The sequence below is a fragment of the Myripristis murdjan genome, chromosome 24 (assembly GCF_902150065.1).
Source record: "Myripristis murdjan chromosome 24, fMyrMur1.1, whole genome shotgun sequence".
NCBI classification, from domain to species: Eukaryota; Metazoa; Chordata; class Actinopteri; order Holocentriformes; family Holocentridae; genus Myripristis; species Myripristis murdjan.
In genome coordinates, this window is record NC_044003.1 from 19,885,524 (window position 1) to 19,912,928 (window position 27,405).

General features: G+C 39.2%; 1 protein-coding gene across 1 annotated transcript; it reads left to right on the forward strand.

Moving 5' to 3' along the window:
* Positions 1–1,861: 1,861 nt before the first annotated feature.
* Positions 1,862–27,205, forward strand: adgrf3b (adhesion G protein-coupled receptor F3b). The gene is made up of 20 exons (XM_030047010.1): positions 1,862–1,976; positions 5,197–5,257; positions 7,377–7,389; positions 7,759–7,887; positions 10,018–10,179; positions 10,442–10,503; positions 10,776–10,837; positions 12,422–12,457; positions 12,896–13,011; positions 14,752–14,869; positions 15,574–15,692; positions 17,349–17,603; positions 19,128–19,268; positions 19,537–19,727; positions 19,869–20,045; positions 22,268–23,569; positions 23,668–23,709; positions 25,071–25,106; positions 25,195–25,270; positions 27,108–27,205. Exons 2-19 carry the CDS (start codon positions 5,204–5,206, stop codon positions 25,267–25,269), a joined length of 3,090 nt encoding a protein of 1,029 aa, XP_029902870.1. The 5' UTR covers positions 1,862–1,976; positions 5,197–5,203; the 3' UTR covers position 25,270; positions 27,108–27,205.
* The last annotated feature ends 200 nt before the right edge of the window (positions 27,206–27,405 follow it).

A 27,405-nucleotide genomic window follows, 5' to 3' on the forward strand; every position in this document is an offset into this window, starting at 1 on the left:
TTAAATGCAAAATAAGTATTGTTTTGGTTTACTTTGCCAATCAAATCAGTTAAACACAGCAAGACTACTTTACACAAATCAATGACCTTGTTTATTCAAAGGGTGCATCACAATGACAAATTGACTTTAAGAGAACCTTCAGTCAAATATTGTTCCAGGCAGGCAGATGTCAGTCTTAGAGGAAATGTCGTCTGAACCGGCATTTCAATGACGTTTCAGCACTGGAGTGTATAGAAGTATATTGTAGTAGAACATACATTCAAACAGACAGATTAATTATCATTTAGTCATTATTTTCTGTTTCTTTCTCATTTCTGCTTCCAGCCAGTGAGTGTGTAGCAGGCCTTCCTAACAACAACATAGCAGTTCTATTCCGTCTGTGGTTATTTGTTTGCTGTTTGTCTTTATATGGCTGTGGCCTGATTTGCCTATGCTGACTGTGGCTCAGACCTTGTATTGTTCTTTTTCCCAACAGTGCTGCAGAGTAAACACAGCATAACATACTTAGTTATTCCAAACGGCCACCAAATGTTGGCTGAGGCAAATCGACACCTTTTATTTGGCCTTAATTTGCACCTGCTCCGCACTGTAAAGATATCTGTTTTCATTGAATAATAAAGGTGCACTATGTGAAAGTGCATTGACTCACTCACACTGACACATTATATGTTTATTACATATTTTTTTGTTGTTGTTGTTGTTTGTTTTTTTTTCAGTTGAGTCTCTATGATCCTCACTTCAACCAAACCTTAGTTTTACATTGTGTACACATTTTCATTCTCTCTGTGAATTCAGAGAACACCGGCTTCGTTTGTATATCCACTGTGTGCAGAACAGACATCAAGCTGTTGGATGTTAAATAAATTAAAAACTGTCAAAACTGAATTGTAAGATGCAATATTGAGAGGCCACTATTACATTGTGCCATGATTACCTTTGGGTCAGACTAATGCTGATGTTTTTAAAATAGCATGCCAAATTATTATCAATGTATGCTCTTTCACTGTCAGGTACTGTTTCACCTGAAATTCTTAAGGGCCCATAGACCCCAAAAGGCATTTACTTTTACTAATATAGTAGTGCAATGTTTGGATGAAAGTGAAAATTTTAATTATTGAATACTGCCACAGTCTAATAAATCAAACAACATAATCCAGAAATGGTAATATTGATTGAATGATTTGCTATCATGTATGGAAAAATGTTTTTTCCTCTAGAAAATGTAGATGGACACTATCTTGCTTAACACAGAAATTACTTTAGTGTGGTAATGATCTTGCTCAGGGATACTTAAACAGATATGGGTTCATAGGTGATTAAAGCCAGGCCTCACTGACCACAAAGTCATCCTGCAGCACAGCTATGCACTCCTGTGCCTGTCACTCATAGCTAGCAGGCCAAAATTGCAAATTTATTAAGTTTGGTAACAGTAAGAGAATTTGACAAAAACATCAAATCAATTAGGCCATTTGTTGAGGCATGCTGAGCTAATGCTGTGGGCTTTGGGATTTAAATGTATTGATTTTCACAGCATATGTGTGGGGGTTTTCTTCTCTTCTCATGAATGGAAAAGTTCTTTGTGTTGTGCTTTGAAGGAGAGCCTGAAGGAGAATGCTTGATTTGGCAGACAAATCCATGGAAATTGCTCAGTCACTGTGTTGACTAATCCTGATGTCATGGACATCATCAATGCAAATGGCTTTCAGGACAAAGTCATTGTGTGCTGTAACCCCACCTTCTCCTCCAAACACATGTAACCATACCCTCCCATGCCCTTTTCCAACTCTCCAAGAAGCTTTCTTGCCTAACTCACTTCGTTCCTTCCTGACAGACATGCTCAATTACTCTGAACACCAGCACGATTCTGGTGGGCACCTGCTACCTGTGGAGTACACACTGCTTTCAGTTTGCTAATTACAGCCAGGCAAACTGGGAAAAGTAGTGCTTTCTGGATAAGTACAGTACCTGCGGCCAAGGTGAGAGTATTTTTTGAATACATTATGCTTTGTCCGTCTGTATTGTACTTAAAGGCTGCATGAGTGAGGTGATCTGAACAGGAGACTGCTAGTACTGGATGCCACTAATATTGCTGTACTGTTAATAATTATGTCGGCAATAATATATATTTTGTAAGATGCTACTACTGTAAGTAACACCTTCCAAAATTAGACAAGGCAGTTCATATGTTTTGCAAATGCACTATAACTTCATTCTGTAGTTTATAAGTTAATATCACAACTAAGCCCTAATTTCTTTTACCTCTCTGTCAGTCCAATAAGTCTTGCATCTTCTATGTCTAAGCTGTCTGAATCTTGTTAAACTTTGCAAACAGCTCTCCTGAGAATTTTGGTTCCTAGTTTGGGTCTGACTTTAGAGACTCAGTGGCCATCGCAGTAGAAAAAATAGTGCTCATGTTAACAATTTGTGTATGATTCCTATGAAAAAGCACAGAATAAGTTAGTTAATGAATGTATTTAAGCGTGTGCTTCCTGTGTGTGTGTGTATGTGTGTGTGTGTGCGCATGTGAACATGGCTGTATATGTGTGTCTGTTCATTTGTATGTGTGTGCATACCAATGTATTTGTTTTATGTGCATCTGCGTATTTCTGCAATTTGCACGAGTGCCTGTCATGTAATGGAAGATGAGGGGGTTGCTCTGCTGGCTCAACATCATAAATGTGTAACAACAGCCAGTAATGAAAGTATGCCCTGCTTTACCAAGAAAATGAGGTGGGTATAAACCGTACCATTTCAACATGCCCTTGGCCATACCATTGTGTATATGCATATTGTGGGTAGGTGATGTGGGTGGGACCCAGTGCACAGTTCAGAGAAGTGTCAAAACCATCATCGGGTTGCCTGCTGTTTGTATTTATGTTGAATATGCAAATTGATGCAAACTGAAGTTTGACTAACTAAATGATTAACTTATTGTTCTGTTGAGAGGAAAGATATGCTTGTGACAACCTTTAGGATGACCTTACCACCATTTGTAGCAGCCACCAGTTGCATCACCATAAAAAAAGTCAAGTAGACACTCATAAAAGGTAGTCATTTGACTCCCTTGTAAGTAAGTGATTAAAAGGGAGTCAGTTGAGACTGAGAATGACAGTAAAAGCTACGTCAAAGGAGAACTTCCGTGTCATTTAATCATTTGCTCCTATTTGTTCCCATTTTTCATTTCCAGAGGATATGCATTGTGCAGGTCTTGTGCAATTAGATTTTGCTTATCATTTGTTTGTTTTGCCAAATTTTTAAAAGACAACCTTTGTGGTGTCAAACCTAGTTTGAAATCAACAACTGGCTGTTGCTGGCACTCAGGTGTTTGCAGTGAAGTGTGTAAGTCAGACAAAATTAAAACAGAATCTTTTTTTTTTTTTTTTTTTTTGGCATTTCTGCTTTATTTGACAGTCACAGTAGAGAAAGACAGGAAATGCAGGGGAGAGAGGGGGGATGACATGCAGCAAAGGGCCTGAGGTCGGATTCAAACACCGGTTATGCGCTCTTAACTGGTGAGCCACCGGGGCACCCCAAGAATCTTCCTCAAAGAAAAACATTAAATGTACAACCAGACTTCACCAAAGCAATGTGTTTCCAACGTCGGTGTGTACCAAATGATACAAATTGTAATAACTTGTAATAACAAGCCTGAAGCCCCCATTATACATAATATGTTGTCAGTGTGTTGGTGATATGGATGGGCTCGGAGCTTTTATTTGTGAAAATGCAAATGTAACAACAAATCCACAGAGGCATCAGTAAATATGCCAATTGGTACGATGAGGAGAAGCCATCTCAGTGGGGATGAAAGGCTGATTTACCTGGCTTACTGTGGACACAGCCTTACGATAACTTTGCAAATGTTGCCATGGATTTTCCTTGAGCAAAGAGGGCAGAGAAAACATTTCATACTTGAAGTGAGCTACAAAATTCTGCAAAATGATAGCTGCCAATCCATTTTCAAAAATCCATGTTTTGTCTGTAATAACCTGGATGACAGTCCTAATGATAGTCTAATTCAGAGGTATTCAAATTTTAGGAGGTCGGTTACTAAAGTTGCTCTAACTTTTGTTGTGATTTGTAGGCCAATATGAATGTAGTATTGAGGGACAATATGTGTAAATGTGTGTGTGTGTGTGTGTGTGTATAACTATTGAATATAATAAAGTTCAATTCAAAAATAAGTACCGTTCCCAACTATCCTCACATTATACACATTGTGAAACCAAGAAAAAATAAATAAGGCCTATACTCACAAATAAAAGTTTCAAAATGACTTGAAATAGGAAAATTGGGAAAGTTATTACGCTGTGTGAAGTACACTTCTCAGTTTCAGTTTTTTACATGGGTAGGGTTTTTGTACCAGTTTGGGTAGCATCTGAACATAATCTGTAAGAGCAGATGAAGGGAACTTGATTGTGTTCAACTTAAAAACTGAAGTTTCCCAGCTGCTTTAAGATCATGAGTAAAACCCACTAAAGCGCTGGCTGCAGTGTTGAATTACCAAGTGACATCTTGGAAGTGCAGAGCATGGATCGAGTCCAACGTTGAAAATCAGTGACATGTCATTTGTTGTTTTCACAAGATTGAAAATTTCCACATATGAACATAAAAACACAAAGTCATGTGGGAGTTGGCCTTTTTACATGTGATTGCCTTCTGAACTGGAATTTCCACATGTAAAAACAACATGAAATCACATGAGATTTGCATCTTCACATGTGGATTCCTCATTGTCACATGTGACTAGTTTCTTGACATGTGATCTATAATTTTCACATGTGAAAACAACACATTTCACATCAAATCGCATGCGAAATAAAGCACATGTGGATTTGGAACACGTGTTTTTCATTTTGCTTTTTCACACTTGAATTGCTAGAATCTGGTTTAAGACCACATGTGGAAAAAACAAATCACATGTGAAATAATCACATGTGGCTGTAGAACACATGTGTTCCAAAACCACATGTGGTTTATTTCATGTGATTTTTCTCATAAGGACAGAGGGAGAGAAGACAGTGTCAAATGTGTGATTTGTGGGAATGTGAGATGTGGATTTGGTCCTTTCTGTGTGGGTAGTGCCTGTTCTTCCTGTGCTGAGTCAGTTTCCCCCTGAGACCACTGTTACTACTAACAGTGGTTTTTATTCACAATTGATATTCAGGTTTAATTGTTTGATTTCTTGTCCCCCAGGGTAAGAATGTGGGCCAGGTGTCTTATATTCCTGGCTGGAGCTGTGTTTATTCACGGTCAGGTAATGATGTTTCTCATTGGATAATATAGGGTGTTTGTGGTTGAGATATAAGTTGTTTTCATTTGCACCTGCTTTGACTGTAATTATAACACTGAATGGATGTTATTAGTCATAATCGCCCCTGAAAGTATGGGTTAGGTCCCTAGCACACCCTCTAATGCAGTGGTACACATATAATAATAATAATGATAATAATATTAAAAATAATAATAATAAAACTTTATTTGTATAGCACCTTTCATACAAGAATTGCGGCTCAAAGTGCTTCACAATAAAAAGAAGAACATTTGAAAACACATTAAATAAAACATTAAAAAGAATAAAACACAGCACAAGGTGGAATTATAAAGAAAAGGCTAAAAATTGAAATAAAATTTGAAATAAAACAAAAGATGCAAATGAAACAATAAAAGACAACAGTGTGGAGTAAAATAGGAGCTAGTTAAAGGCTAAAGTGAAAAGGTGGGTCTTTAATCTTCTTTTAAAGATGTCTAGTGAGCTGGCTTCCCTGATGTCTAAAGGTAGTGTGTTCCAAAGCTCAGGGGCGTAAGTAATAAAGGCGGCATCCCCAATTTTCTTTCGACTGTTGTAGGGAACCAATAAGCCAGCAGCAGACGATCGCAGTGTTCTTTGGGGTGCATAGCCAATAAGGGAATTGGCAATGTAGCTCGGTCCTAGCCCATGAAGTGCTTTGTATACAAGTAGGAGAACCTTAAAGTCAACTCTAAATGTTACAGGGAGCCAGTGTAGGGCAGCTAAGACCGGACTAATATGCTCTCTCTTCCTGGTTCTGGTTAATAAGCGAGCAGCAGAGTTTTGGATGAGCTGAAGTCTGTCAGTAGTTTTCTTTGGGAGGCCGGTAAAAAGTACGTTGCAGTATTCAAGTCCGCTTGAGATAAAAGCATGTATTAGTTTTTCAGCATCTTTTTGATTTATAAATGGTCGCACTTTAGCGATGTTTCTAAGGTAGAAGAATGATGTCTTCGTCACCTTATTAATGTGAGACTTGAAACTAAGATCTGGATCCAATACAATGCCAAGACTTGTAACCTCATTCAATACTGGGAGCCACTTTCCCCAAGTTAATGGACAGCATCTCTCTTTTTGTTTTGGGGCCAACTAACAGGATCTCTTTTTTGTCTTCATTTAACTTTAAGAAGTTATCGCTCATCCATTTGTTCACTGCCATGAGACAGGTAGTGATGGAATTTATCACTGTAGCATCATTTGGTTCGGCAGAAATATACAGTTGTGTGTCGTCTGCATAACTATGAAACCATACATTGTGCTTTCTGATGATGTCACCGAGTGGCAGCATGTATCCCCATTTGAGAACCACTCAATGAGAAAAAATATCAGTCGCATGTAATTCCTAAAATAATTTGCGTATATTATAATAAGTTCAATAAACAATATAAATGTAAGTTTGGTAGACTGCATTTTATATTCAGTTTTCCCTCTGGGTTTCCCGAGGGTGTCAAGTGTGTGTGTTTGTGGTTGAAATCTGCTGCTGTGGTTCTGGAGCAAGGACAAAAATCCAGAAAATTGATTCGTGGTTGAAACGTAGCAGTGATACAACTGAAAATGAAGATAAAGACGAGAAAAAGAATCAAAAACAGAGCCAACAAAATATCGTCAGTATCAGGTTGTTGTTTCAGACACTGATGGAGCAGGATTGGACCTCTCTATAAAGGCTTTTTTTCTACCTTATTTTTGCACTGGCAAGAGGGTACTTGGCTGCAAAAAATATTTCCAAGGGGGTACATTATTGAAAAAAGTTGGAGAACCCGCGGGTCAGAGGGCTGTTGTCATTTATACCTCTCATCAGTCGCTTATAACCACTCAAACGTTGGCTTTAGCCACTTTCATTATATCATAGTTAAGATTAGAAAACGTAGCGGTACATTGCCTAATGTTGCTGGATAATGCCCATTCAGTGGTGTGATAACAGTTGCATTGGGTGAACTTAGAGTGTTTTATTCTGTTTTTGAAAATGAAGACTGTACAGGCCATTTTTTTGCAGTGTAAATCTAAATTGGTTCTGGATTGATATTAGCTTGTCCTGCATATTAATTTTGTCTAATATCACATTACATCTGTTTTCTCCCCCTCATTGCAGAATGCTACAGCAGGTGAGTCCGCTTGCTACATAATCAGGAAGGATGTGTCATTAAAATAGCACAGAATAACACAAATTAATTGAGCACAGTACTTGAATATGATGAATATTTATTACAGCAAAATAATAAATTGACTTTCTCTACTGTTGTTACAAGCATTTTCCGTTGCTGTGAGATAATTTGGTTGTTTGAGGAGTATCACTGCAGGCTTTTGATTGTAAGATCTGGCTTGATGACTTTGTCCTGCTTCAGTAGCTACTGATGAGCTGCCTCGGGGCAAAGACCTGAACCCATCGCTGCTCAGCAGAGCTACTCAGCAGAGTTCCTCAGTGACAAACAGAATAATGATGAAAAAAAAAATCTCTCATGTTATTGTCTTAGATGTCACCATTGCTGAGCTCATGGTGACGAGCAATGTGAGCCTGGCGGCCAAAACTGTCCTGACAGCTTTGAGCAACACAAGTGCCCTGAACAGCGATGTGACCATCGTAGAGCTGGACCTGGTGGCAGGTACAGGATGTTTTAACCTCACTCGCTTTGCACTCGAAACCTCAAATGTTGCACGAAACCACTTTAATCTGCTCTGATCTTCATTTTGGAGCATCATCAGAGGACTGTTATTCAAAAAGTACTTAAAAAGGTGGTGTGTAGTTGTTCACATGTATAGACAAAATCTGTGAAAAGGATGACAAATGGATTAATTTAATCAGTTATGATTAAAAGAGGAATTACACTCAAAATCTATCTTAAAAAAAAAAACCTCTAACTGATTTACTGTGACTGCATAATTGTTATTGGTGTATACTTAAAGTAGCAATATCTAACTTTAACTTTATGCTCTTGACATTCTCTGTTTTTCCATTTAATTCTGCATTTATTACTGCTTTCCTGTATTGTTGCTGATGCTGTGACTTTCTGTGCCTCAATGCAGCTCACACCACAAACAGTAATGCCCCAAACTGTCCCAACCATCGCTTAAATATTAATAGCATTTGTATTGAAATTTTCAGTGTGCAAAAGCCGTCGTTGTTGAAATGACGGCACTGAAAATGCAAATAAACTCGTGCAAATTAAACAGCATTAACACAACATTAACCCAGAGCAAATGAAAAACAGAGAGAGAACGAAAAAATGACAAAAAGGAGGAAGGAAAAGGGAAAAATAGCAATAACATGGGCCTTGTGAGATTTAAAAGGGAGAGCAAAAGCCCCAAAGGATGGCTAATTTTTATTTAAATTTATTGTTGAGGTAAGAAATGAATATAATTGAAATGAGACAGTACACAAAATGTTATGCATAAAATGTAACAGGATATTTTATGCATAACCATTCAGTGTCTGTAAAACAAACAAACAACTAAGAAAATAAATTATTATTTGTTTTATTATAACATCCCAAACAAAAAGACGTAATGCAGTTTTACAGGGGTATTAAGTAATTATGGCTTTTACAATTTTTTTTTTTTTTCAGTGACAAAAAAAACAGCAACAGGGGAAGATGGTGATGATGGCCTTTATTAGATTTTTCCTTAACAATAGGTCATCGAGTTATAATGTGAAACATTTCACAATATATTATATTATTATAACAAAAAAGTTTCTTGTTATTCCATGACAAGTTTGCATGTCATAATAACATGAAAAAATGTCATTATAACGTGAAAAAACCTTGTTATAACAGGAAACTTTACACATTATTATGTGATGCTGAGCCATTTTTCTTGTTTATTTTTTTGCATGGGAGCAACACACTGCCCCAGACAGGAGTAGCATACTTCAATAGTGAAAATAATAATTTATTTATATATCCCCCTTTTTAAAACACAGAGTTACAAAATGCTCCAAATATTCGATAAAATACACACGTACACATATACATGTATACATATATATACACTTGTAACCACACCCATATGCATGATATGATTAATGCACACACACAAAAAAAATAATAAAACAAAAGGAAAGACAAAGGGCTAACCAATAGAAATGAGCTCTCTGCAGCTGCTTAAAACAAAGGGGAAAGGCTGTTCCAAAATTGCAACTGCTGAAGTATGATGATTTAAAATAGGAACAATGGATTTAATTATGGATGTATTTTATCACGTTAATAATGATTTCCAGTGCAGGGAGGTCTTTGGCCTGCATGATCACTGATTGACCATCCATAGAAAAATATCACCTTAGCTGACAGCTTGTTACAGAGGAAATCTGACAAAGTATTTTTAAATCTAATTTTACATATTTAAACCTGGCAACGAGCATTTCTGTACATGATTTGCAAAGGTTAATACTCTTAGCCTATTCTCATTTTTGCACTTTTATCTGTGGTGTAACTGTTTTCAAAAGTTTTAATGTGCGTAATTTTTGTTTTTAAGAAATCAGTAACTGCCAGGGATTAAATAGATTTTTGTAAAAAAAAAAAAAAAAAAAAAAAAAAAATGGAAAATGGAAATTATTTTGTGAGAAATTGTTTCAAACCACCATCACTGTTTACAAGCATAACTGTGATGGAAACAGAGCCAACTAGTGAGCAGACTGTGTGAACATCCTGGAAGGAGTTTGGTGAGTGAATCGATAGGCGAGACGAAAAGGTTGAGCCTGCCTCGCAAAGACATGGTATCTGTGTCTCTGTGTCCAGACTGTTTGCTTGTTGGAGCCCAAACAACTTGCAGTTGCTCTGCCGGGTACGTCTGGAGCAACACGGTGTGCTACAGCACCAATCCCCCAACCTGCTGCAACGACACAGCCTGCAACCAAAACGTGTCCCACCTCACACCCCTCTGCATTCCCAAAGAGAAAGGTACTTCAACAGAGTGGATGCCAGTTATTGTATGCTGACTGATGAAAACAACATAGAAGCACATGTGTATTGTCACAAATTATCTTGTCACAAATTATATTTTTGGTTAAACATGTTTAGGATCATTGATGTGTTTCTTCATTTTATTTTGTCATCTTTTCATTCTGTGTATGCATTCCCCAAGTAGACGGATACACTGTAGTTACTGTTGCTGTCTGTGTATGAGAATCGCTAATCATCATAATCTTTGCAATCAACACAGTTTCCATGAGTGGGTCAGTTACACTCCGAAGTGGCCCCTGGCAGGACAGCCACAAAACACAGGTAAAGTGGACTTTTACTTTGAAGTTATAGAATTATATTAAAGGAATAAACCCCTTGAGATGTAGCATCTCGTTTCCAAGGGGGTCCTCATGGCATATATTTCTGAAAATGGTTGCCAATATTGTCTTTATATACCTTCTGCAGCCTTTCTGCTCACATTGTAACTACCTATATGAATTTTATTTTTGTTTGTTTGGATTACAGGCTTTCTATATTACTGACCAATTGTCAAACACAAATGACATGATTCTTATTTGTTTTGTTTTTTCCAGGTTATGAATGCACTTAAAACGATTAATGGCTTCCTGGGCCTTAATATTAGTATGGATAAGAGGTACTGTACTCCAACATAGATTCAACATAGATTCAACAATCTTATTTGTCATTCCTCTTATGCCAAAGAAGGCCTTTTCACCCACCAGAGTCATTTATATGTTGTCACCACAGGGAACACTGCAACACATCAACACAAAAAAATTAAGTTTCACTTGGGCTTATGGGATAGGACTGTTATTTTTCAATTCAGACTGTATTGAAATGTTAATACCCATCAATTAAAACCATACAAAATGCAACCATAAAAAAGCCTTAAAAAAATCCCAATAGAATATATCATATACCAATATACCATATAGCCAATATACTGTATATTGGCCATTTGGTATTCACAGTGTCAACTCAGGACAATGGATGGTATTTTCTCTGGTATTTCTCTCACAGGAAAAATTCTTCCTCTGAGCTTTCATTATCCTAAATTGTCACTGTGAACACCATGTTATTGCAATTCAAACATTTACACGACAGATGTTCTGAGGTCCGCCTCACAGTGAGAAGGTCCTGGGTTCCATTCCACCCAAGGTCCTTTCTGTGTGGAGTTTGCATGTTCTCCCCGTGTCTGCGTGGGTTTCCTCCGGGCACTCCGGTTTCCTCCCACCATCCAAAGACATGCAGGTCAGGTGAATTGGAGAAGCTAAATTGACCCTAGGTATGACTGTGTGTGTGAATGTCAGTGTTTGTCTGTCTGCCCTGTGATGGACTGGCGACCTGTCCAGGGTGTTTCCTTGCCTTCGCCCTATGTGCGCTGGGATTGGCTCCAGCCCCCCCCCCCCTGCGACCCTAGTGAGGATAAGCGGTTTAGAAGATGAATGAATGAATGAATGTTCTGAGGTCCAAGCACTGAAAGAGAATTGGGTATAATTAAAAAGGGCCTTTGGTTCTCAGCAAGTGACTGTTTCTCCAGGAAGTTCAGCTGTACACATTCTTTTACAGCACCGTAGCAACTTGAATTTGTTTATGTTGATGAAGGCATGAAGCATGCATCCATTTTCATAATCAGCACCACAGTTGATGTTGATTGTCTGACATCATAACTAAAACCAAATATGCCTGTTTCTGCTTAACATTACCGTGAGCTCAGTGGTGTAGTGGAGGGTTTCCGCAGGTATACCCGCCTCATTTTCTGGCAATTTACCCACCTATCAGCCAAAATCCATTTAAATATATAGAAAAGTATACCCACTCTCACTTTAGTATACCAACCTCATCAACTACCACTACACCACTGCTTGAACTAGCCTGGTACATACCGCTGTCTCTCTACTGCAGTTTTGGTTAAGCAACAGGCTTTCACACATGACAGCTATTTAAAGCCTTACGATGTCAGCAGTCGAGCCACAGTGACATCTTGTGGCCAAAATCAAAGGTTTGTACCTTTTTTCAAATGATGTCAGTGATGATATCCAAGATTATCAGTCATTTTAATAATGTTTGTTTTGTGTGCGATGGAACTGTCAAGAAAGTTATTACTTCAGCTCCCAAAAAATGGCTGCCACTTGGCCCATTTGCACCTGTAGAATACACGGTACAATCCTGATTCTTCTCATTCCTTTTCCATGGGTCCAACTTCCTGTGAACACAGCACTACAAATTTCATAGAAAGGATGGAGGATAACAGGTACTGTTTTTTTTTTTTTTTTTTTTTTTTTTCAAAAAGAACTAGAAAGTTCCACAAAGTTCTATAAAAGATCAAGCACCTGCAAACCACACACACATATTCTTCATCTGTATTAGAAATAACTGGGAAAATGCTTGAATTTAACACAGTGTTGGAGTAGGGTCTTTTTAAAATCAGAAAATACTCATCTTTTTGGCAAGCAAACATATACAGAATAAAATAAACACTTTGCAGAATCAAGTTCTTTATGTTTGTATGTACACACGTATGCATATGACAGAGAAAATGAGAGACAGAGAGCAAGTAGATCCACACACAAACACACAAGCATCTGTATTGTAAACACAATGAAAATACAATTTAGTTGCTGTTAAAATTACTATTATGACATAAAGAATATGCTATGATCCTAACCTGTGTTCTTCTTTTTGTTTCAAGCAACATTGCTCACTTTGAGGCAGACTTCAATGTCAAATTTGAGACTTCTAAACTTCAAGATTTTGTGGCAGATCTGGAAACCACCCTTGGTGCTACTGTTCTGGTTGAGACATTAGGTTAGTAAAATGTATTGCAAGTTGTGCTCACTCACCCACCAGTGTGTCGCAGCATTTGTAACACTTACAAAACATATACCAAAACATGATGGTTTTAATTGACAAATAAATCTCAAGGGTGCAAAATGTTAAGAGGTTGCACTGTTAGTTCAGATGTTTTTAGGCTGCCATCTTGGCCAGGTCACTCTTAGAAAAGAGATTTTGAATCTCAATGAGTTTTTTACCTGGTTAAATAAAGCAGTGGTGTAGTCTACGTGATACGCAGGTATACGCCGTATACCCACTAGAAAAGGTCCCAAATTTCCGTATAACCACTTTAAAATGTGTAGAGATACGCATCAGTATGTTTTTTTGACATAACGTTCACTTTCCCGTTCATAAATTCGCCTTCTCTGTGTTACAAAGTGGGCTCTTTTTGACCCACTTTGACCCACGTCATGCCTGACTTCCGTCAGGCGTGACATGAATCCTATGTAAACTACTAGGTGAAGTGGTAAAGGTGAATGGCTTAAAGAGGGGCACGAGTCAACAACCTCAAACGGTCCAACGCTAGTCAGTGGAGAAATGAAATGAAATGACACTATTTAAGTGTTTCAGTAAGCCTTCTGCTTGTCCTGTGAATACTGCCGCTTCGGGGGACACTACAGCTGGAGCTAACGTTAACGGTTCAGAAAGCTCGCATGTGTGTGTGTGTGTGTGTGTGTGTGTGTGTGCGCGCGCGTATGTGTGTGCACGCACGCATGTGTGCGTGCATGTGCGTGCATGCGTATACCCACTCGAATAAACTAGACTACACCACTTAAATAAAGGATATTATTATTATTAGAAAGGAATGCTTATAATGAATGTCCAATGTAAAAATGTTTTATCCTAGGACAAAAAAGGCTTCCAAAGACTGTAGTCACTTCTGGAGTTGATCAGTAACTTCAACAGACAGCAGCAAATCTATGAAAACATCCTCTTCAAATGGACCTACATGTCTCGAGTCTCCATTTGTCTGTTTTCCAAACCAACGTAATTGTGATAAATAATTGCTAATTCAACTTCTTAAACGCCTTTAAAACGCCTTTAAAATCAAATGGCATTTTCAAGAGGTTTGAGCAGAGAAGTTGGTTAGAGAGGAACAGAGACTCCGAGCTGCAAACCAACAGAGCATGCCACTGATCATCTTCTGTCTACTACTACCAACTGTGACATTGCTCAATGCTATAGAGCATGTTATAGGCCTTGTTCACCAAGACAAAAACTTCATTAGTTTTTTAAATACATGTCATTTACACGAGAGACGGATTATTAAAACTATAGACTTCTCTGCCCTGTGTAAAGCATCACAGGCAGGCAGCCAAGTTTGATAAATCAAAGTCTTACTGTGTCCTCTTACTAAACGCAGCGTTACATCCCAGTTTTGGAGCAGAATCTTAAAGCCAAGAAACTGTAAAGGCTTTACTGAATCAGTCTGATGCCCAGAGTATTTCTGACAAAACTTGAGCCTTAAGTCAAGTCACTGTTTCATTATTATTGTTAGCATAGCAAAACTAATGAAAGAAATTTGTTTCTGAATGGACAGAAGTGACATTTAAAAAGTCATTTTAAAGGACTACTTCACCCAAAAACGGTCTTTAATGTACAACTGATTTAAGTCAGTTTTAAAAGTGGATTAGTGTTATTTTGTGATCTGTAATCTGTATGTGTATGTATGCAATCAACTATGTGTATTTATATCACCTCTCCTTTAACCAGGACTGGTCACCATATCTGCCCCCAAGACTAAGGTTTGCTACAAATCAAACCCAACAATGAACTGCAACCTGGAAGAGGCAACAAACAGTTCTGGCTGGAGGCTGACCAGCAAGGATGAGTATGTGAAAACAACTGTCTGCATATTAGTTTTGGTTCCCAAAGCTTTTTACAGTTGCCACCACATGTGACGTTTTGTGTGCAAGGCCTTCTTCAGACATGAACTATAGTCAGTCTAGCACCTAGATGTAATATTTTGGGATGTGCGTGTTTTGGTTTTGTCTGTGGAGGTTCTTAGTCATACAGGTCATGGTTATCCACACAGAGTTTAATCGAGAGAAGCTGGACTTGTTTGTAGATTCTCGAAGATGTTTAACTCCTCATCTAAGGCGTTTCTTCAGTTCTGTCAGACTGGTGGGAAGTCCCAGGTATTCAAGCTCGACAATATCAAGGTCGTTTGATATTATTATTTTGTGGCAACTATCTAGTGTTGGTAATGTCACCTGACTCCAGGGGGTGAACGATGGTTGTTAGGGTTACAGGGGGTCAAGAATGAATGGTTCAATTTTCTGGGAAGGAATGACAGGACAGCATCGTATGCTGAAGATAAACTGCCTCTGAGTGCTGTCCAGTCATCCCTCCTGGATGGAAGGGAACCTGGACCTGTATAATGTCCCCACACAGGTTAAATACTGAAGACTCCCCACCAGTCTGTCATAACTGAAGATGCTTCTTGGATAAGAAGTGAAATGTCTTCAAGAATCAACAAACAATTCTGATTGCCCTAAATTCAACTCTATGAGGTGCTTTGCTTTTGTTGTACAGAAAGGATACATTTAAGCTCAACGATGGTAGCGTGGTGACGATTGACAACAGCTGCGCCACCAGTGAATACAAGTCTTGTGTTAGCCTCAAACTCAACGGCATAACAGGCCGCTGGGCAGGTAAGTTATGAGGGTTCCACAGACATACACTATATTACCAAAAGTATTCGCTCACCTGCCTTTACTCATACTATGAACTGAAGTGCCATCCCATTCCTAACCCATAGAGTTCAATATGATGTCGGTCCACCTTTTGCAGCTATTACAGCTTCAACTCTTCTGGGAAGACTGTCCACAAGGTTGAGGAGAGTGTTTATAGGAATTTTTGACCATTCTTCCAAAAGCGCATTGGTGAGGTCACACACTGATGTTGGTCGAGAAGGCCTGGCTCTCAGTCTCCGCTCTAATTCATCCCAAAGGTGTTCTATCGGGTTCAGGTCAGGACTCTGTGCAGGCCAGTCAAGTTCATCCACACCAGACTCTGTCATCCATGTCTTTATGGACCTTGCTTTGTGCACTGGTGCACAGTCATGTTGGAAGAGGAAGGGGCCCGCTCCAAACTGTTCCCACAAGGTTGGGAGCATGGAATTGTCCAAAATGTTTTGGTATCCTGAAGCATTCAAAGTTCCTTTCACTGGAACTAAGGGGCCAAGCCCAGCTCCTGAAAAACAACCCCACACCATAATTCCTCCTCCACCAAATTTCACAGTCGGCACAATGCAGTCTGAAATGTACCGTTCTCCTGGCAACCTCCAAACCCAGACTCGTCCATCAGATTGCCAGATGGAAAAGCGTGATTCATCACTCCAGAGAACGCGTCTCCACTGCTCTAGAGGCCAGTGGCGGCGTGCTTTACACCATTGCATCCGACGCTTTGCATTGCACTTGGTGATGTGTGGCTTGGCTGCAGCTGCTCGGCCATGGAAACCCATTCCATGAAGCTCTCTGCGTACTGTACTTGGGCTAATCTGAAGGTCACATGAAGTTTGTAGCTCTGTAGCAATTGACTGTGCAGAAAGTCGGCGACCTCTTTGCACTATGCGCTTCAGCATCCGCTGACCCCTCTCCGTCACTTTACGTGGCCTACCACTTCGTGGCTGAGTTGCTGTTGTTCCCAAACGCTTCCATTTTGTTATAATAGAGCTGACAGTTGACTGTGGAATATTTAGGAGCGAGGAAATTTCACGACTGGATTTGTTGCACAGGTGGCATCCTATGACAGTTCCACGCTGGAATTCACTGAGCTCCTGAGAGCGGCCCATTCTTTCACAAATGTCTTGTTTCACAGTCTGCATGCCTGAGTGCTTGATTTTATACACCTGTGGCCAGGCCAAGTGATTAGGACACCTGATTCTGATCATTTGAATGGGTGAGCGAATACTTTTGGTAATATAGTGTAGTTTGTCTGTATGTTTAGTTCTTTCTTTTCTATCAGTGTCAATTTAAATGTCCCAATCCCAAATCTGGGATCGAGCCAGATCTTAATAAGAAAGGTTTCTACAACATACATGCACACACTCTATTTTACAGCCTTTCTTGTAAGGTTGATTTTAGTCATTGAAGTTAAAATTTTCTCCCACCTACCTCTGACCTCTCTACATAGAGTCAGAACAAAGCTTACACAGAGAAGCCTATCTAGATTTATCAGTCATTAGGAATCATTCAGCTTTTTGCCTTTCACACTGATTAGAAAACATCACATCTGTGTCTGTGCTGGAGAAAAAGTCAGAACAGTGACACTTGGAGCTGTAATGTGAACTCAAATGTTGCCCACAGGCACATATGTGTGTGGATTCACCACAGGATCAATAAATCATATTGCCAAGACAGAGCTCGATGTGGTGCTGCTGCCTGATGAGATCACCATGTCGACGAATCCTCTGACAGCAGACTGCACCAAGGTTGAGCCCACCAGTATGGTGACAGTGGAAGTCACTGCCACCATCTTGAACAGCTCAGAGAGTTATCGACATCACTGGAAATACACAGATGAAGAGACATCTCAACAAGGCCCTATATATAAGACAAAATGTAAGTCTGTCAACCTGTTGTCTATCCATCTGCCCATCCATCCATCCATCCATCCATCCATCCATCCATTCATCAGCCTTGGAAGGGGAGACTAAAATCTGAGTTCAGTAACTTTTAGGAGGAGCTAGTGGGGCCATCATCTTGATTGGGTCCAAGTGACTGGGTAACACTTCTGACTGTAAATATTGTATGTGCTATCAGGCAACACAAAACAAACAGCTCATTTAAAACAACGAGCCATTTTTAAACTATAGAATTCCCATTTTTCTAAATTTGTCAATATTAACTCCAGCGTTTAAGTATTTTATCACAGCACAGTCATATAATTTAGATTACAGCTCAAAAACATGTTTAAGTGTGCAGTACTTCTGATGAATACCTACTGAGACGAGAAAAACTGAAGTCCTACACCCAGTGACAAAAACCTGGATGGCTCACCTATGAACGGTTTCAAAGGAAATAGCTAATTTAGTTGTGCTGAGAAAGCACTTATGGCTTTCATTGTAACATTCAGACAACTGGACCCAAGAGTAGATGCAGGACACAGGATTTGGGCAGGTAAAGTCTTTATTTGACAAAAGTCAAAAGGCATGTACAGAACTCAAGGCAAAAATGACTGGACAGATAGTAAGTCATCTAGTGCTGAGACCAGCAGCTGAAGGCTAACTGGCACAGTTCCTAAAGAGGGGAGTAGTTTAGAGATTAGGTCCAGCTGCATCTCCATAAGAAGTCTAACTGTTGATTGTGTTGATCTTGTAGATTTGTTGTCTTTGCTGAAAATGCTATCAAGAGGGTTTTATGTGGGTTCAAGTTGGGTTCAGTGGGCTTTGGCGAGCAGCCCTGTTTCCCCGGTACAGCGTCTGCACTGAATCTTTTAATGTGATGGAGTACCAGCCTGCAGTAGGCTTACTTTCACCTCTGGACAAGATAGCAGCCAATCATTTCAGTGAAGCTGTCCAAACTTGCAGCAAGCATCAGCAAGTGAAATGAGCGGTGCCACTTCAGGTTAAATAAATGTCTTTACTCTCTATGATGTTTCCAGCATAAATTAAATTATCAAAAAAAAGAGCCATGGCTGGAAATTGTGAAGGTTTTAAATTCAAGTAATTAAAGTTACTCACTCAACTAGGTACTCTCTCATTTCTATCAGGAAAAAGATGTGAAAGAGTGCAAAATCAGTAAACTACTCTGCAAGATGACTCTAGCTCTTAGCATTTATTTGCATTGCTTGGAGAAACATATGTGAGCAGTTCCAGGCTCCAAGTTGTTACTATTGTTGTTATTTCAGTTTCTATTTAGTTCCTATGTGGCAATGAAGGAATGGATAAAGGAATAAATGAATGAATAAATAAATTCTAAATATATATTTACGAATGCTGCAGGACATCACCCTATGTCTGGTTTCTTTCACATTTTTCTCAACCACTATACCAAAGCTATATGTGTGTCATGTGAATGATATTGGCTGCAACTTTAACTGACTTGCTTCAAATAACTAAAGCTAATACCCAGTTTCCCTTTAAGCTGATAAGGTAGAACTCCACTACTCCGCTCAAGTCAAGGTCAACTGCATCCCCACCAAGGAAGCCCATAGGGTCAGCATCACTTTTACAAACTCTAAGAATCAACGGAAAAATGCAACAGTGGATATTCCAGTGATTTATGGTACCTGAAATTTTAATAAACATTACAAACCTTTGACAACTACAGCCTTTTAATCATCTTTACTTTAGAGATGAAAAATGTTTGAAGTATAATTTGATGTGAACATTAATTGTATTATGAAAGTGGCACTCTTAAGAAGTATTACTACAGGGTTTTATAATTTGATGAAGTCTAATTTTTGTCCTAATATATACAACTTCTTCTTTTACAATAGCATTTATTTGCACTCACCTCTTTTGCATCAACTTGTGAATTACTTTTTTCCCAGCTAATGAAAAATTTTGTGAGAAGGACGGTGATGAATGGCCAAAAACCCCTGATGGGGACACAGTGATTAATCGAATATGTGGGGAGGGCAGGACTGGCTATAAGGAGCGGACATGTAAAGGCAAAGAATGGCAGAGTGTGTTCGACAACTGTGTCAAGGAAAAGCTCTATTTAGTTCTTAAAAAAGCAGAAGTGAGTATGGCATTATAGTTGATGTCTGTGACACTTTTTGGAATCATTATGACAGACTGACAGAAATCTGAATTTCCAAAGATTGTTTTCTTTGTACACTGTTACAAATGAGAATGTGTGTTTTTTGTTACTCCTTTTTAGAAGTTCCAGGAAGGACTGGTGGCTAACCCGGAGGAGGTTCTGTATATATTTTCGGGGCTCAGCAACATCTCTGCTGAAATAAATAGCAGTATAGCTGACGTGTCTGCATCTATTAATGTACTAGCAGTGATGGCCAATGCATCAAAACTCAACCCCTTTCAAGAGGACGTTGTTCCCGTGAGCTCTTGTGGATTACTAATATTTTTTATTCTGTCTACCAGAAATGAGCCGTCTGTCATACTGGAATCTTGGGGTCTCAGAATTAAATAGCATTTTATGACCTAAAGGTACCATATGTATTTTCTGCACAATGCTGACCTCTAATGTTCAGTGGTGTGTTTACCAACATCATTTGTTGTGAAAACAACAAATGAAAATAGACAAGCAGAGGCCGGTATCACGAAGCAAGCTCAGTTTTCCCTGGATTTCTCAGACCTATCCGGCTACACTAATCGAGATCATGGTGATCAGGGATAACCGGTATCACAATGCTGGTTATCAACTCACTCACGCGATCCAGGTTTGTCTCATCAAGAGCCGTGAACGTGCACGTATAAGGGGCGGGTTCTGAGGCAGCAGACCAATCACAAACATGAGTGACAAGGAAAAACGCACAGCGTGTTTCACAGTGGAGGAGCAGCATATTATACTGGAAACGTATAAGGAGGAAAAACCAAATTTACATAGTAAATCGAACACCGCAGCTGCCGCGAAGAGAAGGCAGAATGCTTGGCCACGAATTGCCAACTCCATAAATGCGTAAGTTACACATCAATGGCTCAAGTCCACATCTGACGCTGAAACCCATGAAATCATTGTACTGCACAAATGTGTTGCGTGTATGACAGGTATAGTTGAATTCGTCCAGGTATAACCCCTCAGGGGTTAAAAGAATGTTATTAAACACAAGAACATCATTGTATTTGGTACATTTGCCTTTTTATTATAGCCTGTTATGCAATTCAATGACATCAGTACATCAAGTTGATAGCCTGAATAAAATCGTATACTGAGCTGCGTTAGAACTTAGCAAGAACAAAACGCAACTATAAAGGCCTACTCGCCCTCTTGAATGAAGGGTTCAAATTATCCTTTTTCACATTTGCGTCAGCGAGCTGTCAATCAGGCCCATTCTCTCACCCATTTAGAGCTAATTAATTGTGCCATTTTAAATGTCCCTAAAATGTTTTGAAACACCACTTAAAATACTTTTAATTATCAAATTTCCTTTAATGATCTCTCATTTCTGTTTTACTCTCCTACAGAATGTCAGCTCTGTATACCAGGCAGCTTTTAGCCAGGCTGAAGTGCTGTTTCACATTAGTATTACATCCTTTCTCTCATACAGATAGTCATCAGCAAAATCTAATGGATCAGGCTCCTTCTTCAATGGAATTCTCAATGATTGGGCAGGCCATGTTTTCACACACAGCTGACTGGCCAGGGGGCGGTGCTTTATATAGGATTCAATCCTATCCTATCCTGAACCTGTCCTGAAAGCTAGCCTGCCTTGGAGCAGACTAGCTTTCAGGATAGGTTTCCTATCCCAATGAGAGGTGAACCAGCTTTGTGATACAGAAAATCCGGAGTTGAGCCTGATGTTATCTCGCTAAAGCCTGAATCCTGCTTTGTGATACAGGCCTCTGCTTGACTCCTGCTCAAGTTCATGGACTCTGTGAATGACTCCCTCTCTCTTCCTCCTGACAAGAAAGACCAGCAAATTTAACCTAGTATTTAAACAAGTTGATAATGATAAGAAGTGCTAAAGTATTAAGTGCTAAAGTCTTTAAAAGCCAAATAATGTCTTGGAAATTAGTAATCAGCAAGGGTGCTGTTTTTTGAGACAAGAGATTAGAATGATGGTGTTTTAGTCTCTGAAATAAATTGATTGATATATTCATTTACAGAGGGGAGGAGAAAATTGTTTGTAGCTTTATCTCTTACTCTTTCACATACACACACACACAAACACACTTGCTCAGTCATCACTAAAATGGCACTCACCTCAACTGATAACTCAATCCCAGTCCCTAACACACTTACTGATAATATATTAATCTCTATCCAATTCAAAAATGCACCTGAATTGAAAATACCAACTGCATGCCATTTTGCCCCCTGCGCACATGGCATATAACCTCTCTTATGTGTCAAGGTGCACAAAAACTGAGCCCTATGTTTTATTTTTATATGCTGCCCAGTGTAATGTGGAAAAACTCAGACATTGGAGATTTTCATGCTGTAGTTTGACATTAGGCAAGTCAAACAAGATTAGGCAAAAAAAAAAAAAAAAAAAAAATTTTCTATCATTTTTGAGACACAAGGTTTTGTATGACAGACTAGTATAACTAAAGCAATGGGAGTCTTAATGATCCTAATTTTTTTATCGGATGTTTCAGGCTTTTCTTGGCGGAGCAAGCAGCATGGTCAACCAGTCATGGGATGGGATCAACACAACCATCAAAGGCTCAATGGCAGCAAATTACCTCCAGTCTGTGGAGAACCTAGTGAAGAATATCGAGATGAATGCCACCAAAGGACATATGACTGAAAATCTAGATTTAAAAATCAGCTCAACGCCTGACAATGTCACCTCTGTCTTTAACATCTCTGTTGCTATGCACATGACATCTGGAATCATCAAAATGGTCAGTGTGAAAAAACTGACCGAAAAATTAGGAAGCCTCAAAGACAAAAGGCCATCTGAGCTCTTAGTATCAGTCACAGTGCAGAATAGCAGCAATTCGTCAACATCCATCACGCTGGACTTTCCTAAAGATGAGGTGGATCACAATAAAGTCACCTGTGTTTTCTGGGACACCACAGACAATGTTTGGTCAAATGAAGGTTGCAGGGTGAACAAGAGTGACGACGGCCGTATCACTTGCCAGTGCGACCACCTGACCTCATTCAGTGTCCTCATGTCCAAGAAACCTGTTGAACTCCCATTTCTGAAAGAAATCACATACGTGGGCCTAGGCGTGTCCATCTGCTCATTGCTGGTCTTACTCATCATTGAGGCGCTGGTGTGGTCAGCTGTAGTCAAGACCAACCTCTCACATTTCCGCCACACTGCCCTGGTGAACATCTCCCTCTGCCTCTTCTTGGCGGACTGCAGTTTCATAGCATCCTCATTTCCTGAGATACTTAATGGCACCTCTTGCCTTATCCTCACTGTGTGCAAGCACTTTTTTTTTCTGTCCATGTTTGGCTGGGCAATGAGCCTTAGTATCATGCTTGTCCACCAGCTCATCTTCGTTTTTAACCCACTGCGGAAAAGAGTCTTTATGTTCTTTTCCAGCATCGTAGGCTATGTTTGCCCCGTCATCATAGTGGGAACCAGCTATGTGTATTACAAATACACCGGCAGTCCTTATCATAGTGATAAGTGCTGGCTCATCTTTGACGGGCTCTTGAAGGGCTCCATGCATGCTTTCCTAATCCCTGTGGGAATTGTCCTTATGACAAACGTCTTTTCCATGGTTGTGGTCATCCTAACGCTGATGAAATCTTCGTCTCCTGATTCCAGCAAGGCAGAGGACAAGGACACTGCCAAAAGCATCCTCAAGGTGGTGGTCTTCCTAACGCCAGTCTTTGGAATAACATGGATTCTTGGCTTCTTACAGCTCTTCCTCTCAGATGCTGGACCGCCCCTGTTTGAAATTATTCACTATAGTTTCACCATTCTCAATTCCTTCCAGGTATTTTAAAACAGCTCATTTTTTTCCAAGAAGCAATATCTGTGCATAAAAATAACAATGAAAAAATGTTATATTAGATTTCTTGTTTTTCTTCTCAGGGCTTCTTCATTTTTCTAACAGGATGTTTTGCAGAACAAAAGGTGGGATTTTTTTTTTTTTTTTTTTTTTTTTTAGCTCAATCAGTTGTCTACTTAATCCTATCTTTATCAGCTGTCATATGCTGATTAATGTATAAATAGCAACTTTACAGTCACCTTAAATACTAGGGGTCACCAGGTATGAAGTACATGATGATTAATTGTTTGAAAAAATAATCAATTCTTGAAAGTTCTTCTCTTGAATCGACAATGGACTTGCAAAGGGCAGAGCTGAATTGGCCAGAAGTAAAAATCCAAGTTATTTTGCTGCGTGATGGCCCATTTTAGCTGAATGAAGAACACAAACAAATAACAGCTGCAAGGAAATAATTCTGGTTCACTGAGAAAAAGTCAAAGGCTGGATTATTTTGTCAGGTTCAGATAATGAACCATTTCTGACCCTGCTTTGCTGACTTATGAGGCATTTATTATTTTGTTTGGAGGCTTTGAGCCAGTGATTTTAGTGCTTTTTAAACTGAATGCTTTTTTATTTTGCATGTGTGATTGATATGAAATTTGGATATGTTTGTTGGCAGAATGTACAGTTTCAGAGAAGCTTTGAATTAAGTTGATAGCTGCAGGCAATCCAGAGAGCCTCTTGAGTGCCTATGGATGTTTGAGTTTTGTGAGGTTACATCCAAGCAAACATGAGTTACTACAGTGAAGCAAACAAAACCAATGAAGCAGCCACTATAATACCTAAATTCACTACAAATTAAAATGTATCTTTTGTAATTGTTCTGCTTTGTCATCAAAAAAACTAAGCTAAAATCTAGTGTAAACCCTCATGGCAGGTCAGACAGGACAGAGGGTGTGAGAGGGGAAGTGCGAAGACATTAAGAGATCGCTCTATGAAGCCAGCAGATTGGCTTTCACAGCTCAGCTCTGGGGAATGTTAAGATTACTGACCACTTCATTTGTAAAGACTGGGCCACGCAGAATGCTGTTCTGCAAAGCAGACCGCTAAATGAGGTGCATCCTGGAGAAAATATGTGAGTGAATAAATATTAAGTTGTCACAAGAAAAGACAGTTATTTCTAAAAATCATTACACATTTGATGTCAAAGTATTGCTATGGTCAGAAGGTCACTCAGTCCAATTGATTAATCAAATTGTGGTTTATTAAATAAAATTGGCCCAAAAAATGAAAATCATTCTGGAATAATCTAAAGTCTAAACACACATTTTATTAATACAATTTAATTTTTAACCTATGAATTAAATAAAAATTATTTTGTACTGTAATAGTATTGACATGCACCTGGTGAATAACTGGTATATAGGATGACTGTAAATGTAAGGGCTGTCAATTTATCTGTCAGCTTGTTTGACTGTATGAAGCAATAAATTTGTGTTAATAATAGGTTCGAGAAGAAGTGCTCAGGCTCATAATGGCTAAGGTAGGTTAAATTCATATCTGGTCTTTCCAGTAATACACCATAGAAAGAAGGAAAGATGTACCTTAATTTGGTTCATTTCTCTTTTCAGGTACCATCAAAAGAAAAAAGTGAGAGCATGAGAAAACTGACGAGTATCACAAACTCAAAGACAAATGAAAACTGAGGTTGGTGTTATGTTGGTGCTAATATTCTCTGTTCTTTTATTTGTGTTTTAGCTGTTTAAACATATAGCTACATTTAGGCAGCAATATGTAGCCTAAATAAATTCTTTTGATGTGTGTGTGTGTGTGTGTGTGTGTGTGTGTGTGTGTGTGTGTGTGTGTGCATGCATATCTATCTATCTATCTACACTCACCTAAAGGATTATTAGGAACACCATACTAATACCATGTTTGACCCCCTTTTGCCTTCAGAACTGCTTTAATTCTTCGTGGCATTGATTCAACAAGGTGCTGGAAGTATTCTTTAGAAATGTTGATAGAATAGCATCCAGGGTGCAAAGCTCCCGTTCCACCAAATCGCCCAAGAAAACATCCCCCACACCATTACACCACCCCAAGCAGCCCGCACAGTGGTAACAAGGCATGACGGATCCATGTTCTCATTCTGTTTACACCAAATTCTGACTCTACCATCTGAATGTCTCAACAGAAATCGAGACTCATCAGACCAGGCAACATTTTTCCAGTGTTCAACTGTCCGATTTTGGTGAGCTCGTGCAAATTGTAGCCTCATTTTCCTATTTTTAGTGGAGATGAGTGGTACCCGGTGGGGTCTTCTGCTGGTGTAGCCAGTGGTGTAGTCTAGTTTATTCTAGTGGGTATACGCGCGCACGCACATGCACGTGCCTGTGTACACACACACACACACACACACAAACACACACACAGGCTCCCTTTCTGAAACGTTAACTAGCTCCAGCTGTAGTGTCCCCCGAAATATGGTCAAAAAGAGCCCGCTTCATAACACAGAGAAGGCGACTTTATGAACGGGAAAGTGAACGTTATGTCAAAAAAACATACTGATACGTATCTTTGCACATTTTTAAGTGGTTATACGGAAATGCGGGACCTTTTCTAGTGGGTATACGCCGTATACCTGTGTATCACGTAGACTACACCACTGGGTGTAGCCCATCCGCCTCAAGGTTGTGCTTGTTGTAGCTTCACAAATGCTTTGCTGCATACCTCGGTTGTAACGAGTGGTTATTTAAGTCAAAGTTGATTTTCTATCGGCTTGAATCAGTCGGCCCATTCTCCTCTGACCTCCAGCATCAACAAGGCATTTTCGCCCACAGGACTGCCACATGCTGGATGTTTTTCCTTTTTCAGACCATTCTTTGTAAACCCTAGAAATGGTTGTGCGAAAATCACAGTAACTGAGCAGATTGTGAAATACTCAGACCAGCCCGTCTGGCACCAACAACCATGCCATGCTCAAAGTTGCTTAGATCACCTTTCTTTCTTTCCATTCTGACATTCAGTTTGGAGTTCAGGAGATTGTCTTGACCAGGACCACACCCCTAAATACATTGAAGCAGCTGCAATGTGATTGGTTTATTAGATAATTGCATTACCAAGAAATTTAACAGGTGTTCCTAATTATCCTTTAGGTGAGTATATATATATATATATATATATATATATATATATATATATATGTGTGTGTGTGTGTGTGTGTGTGTGTATGTATATACACATACATACATACATACATACACACACACACACACACACACACACACATAGTGAAGCTGTCTTTGCTGCAAGTTGCTGGTATCGTCACTGGCAAGTCAGGCAAGGCAAGGTTGTAGCAAAATGCATTGCAATGCATTTCAGTCTGAATACAAAATGGGTCTAAAGTGCTCTGTGGGTGTGTTAGTCTGACCTACACATTAAATATCTATCTATCTATCTATCTATCTATCTATCTATCTATCTATCTATCTATCTATCTATCAATATCCAAATGTCTAAATATCCGATGATCTATACCTTTCAGAGTGTGAACACTGAGGAAGCCGAAGGAAACTGCAACTCTCTCTCTCTCTCTCTCTCTCTCTCACACACACCCACACACACACACACACACACACACACACCTCCATGTATTCCAGTTGTCAAGTTGCAATAATTGTCATCATCATCATCATCATCACTAGACTCCAGAGCAATCTCAAAATCTGCGCTAGAATAGATTTTTTTTTTTTCATTTGAATTTCAGAGGCACATATGCTAATGCATAAAGCATATATGCATATGCATATGCTTTTATGGTTTAAATACTGAAATCTGGCGAA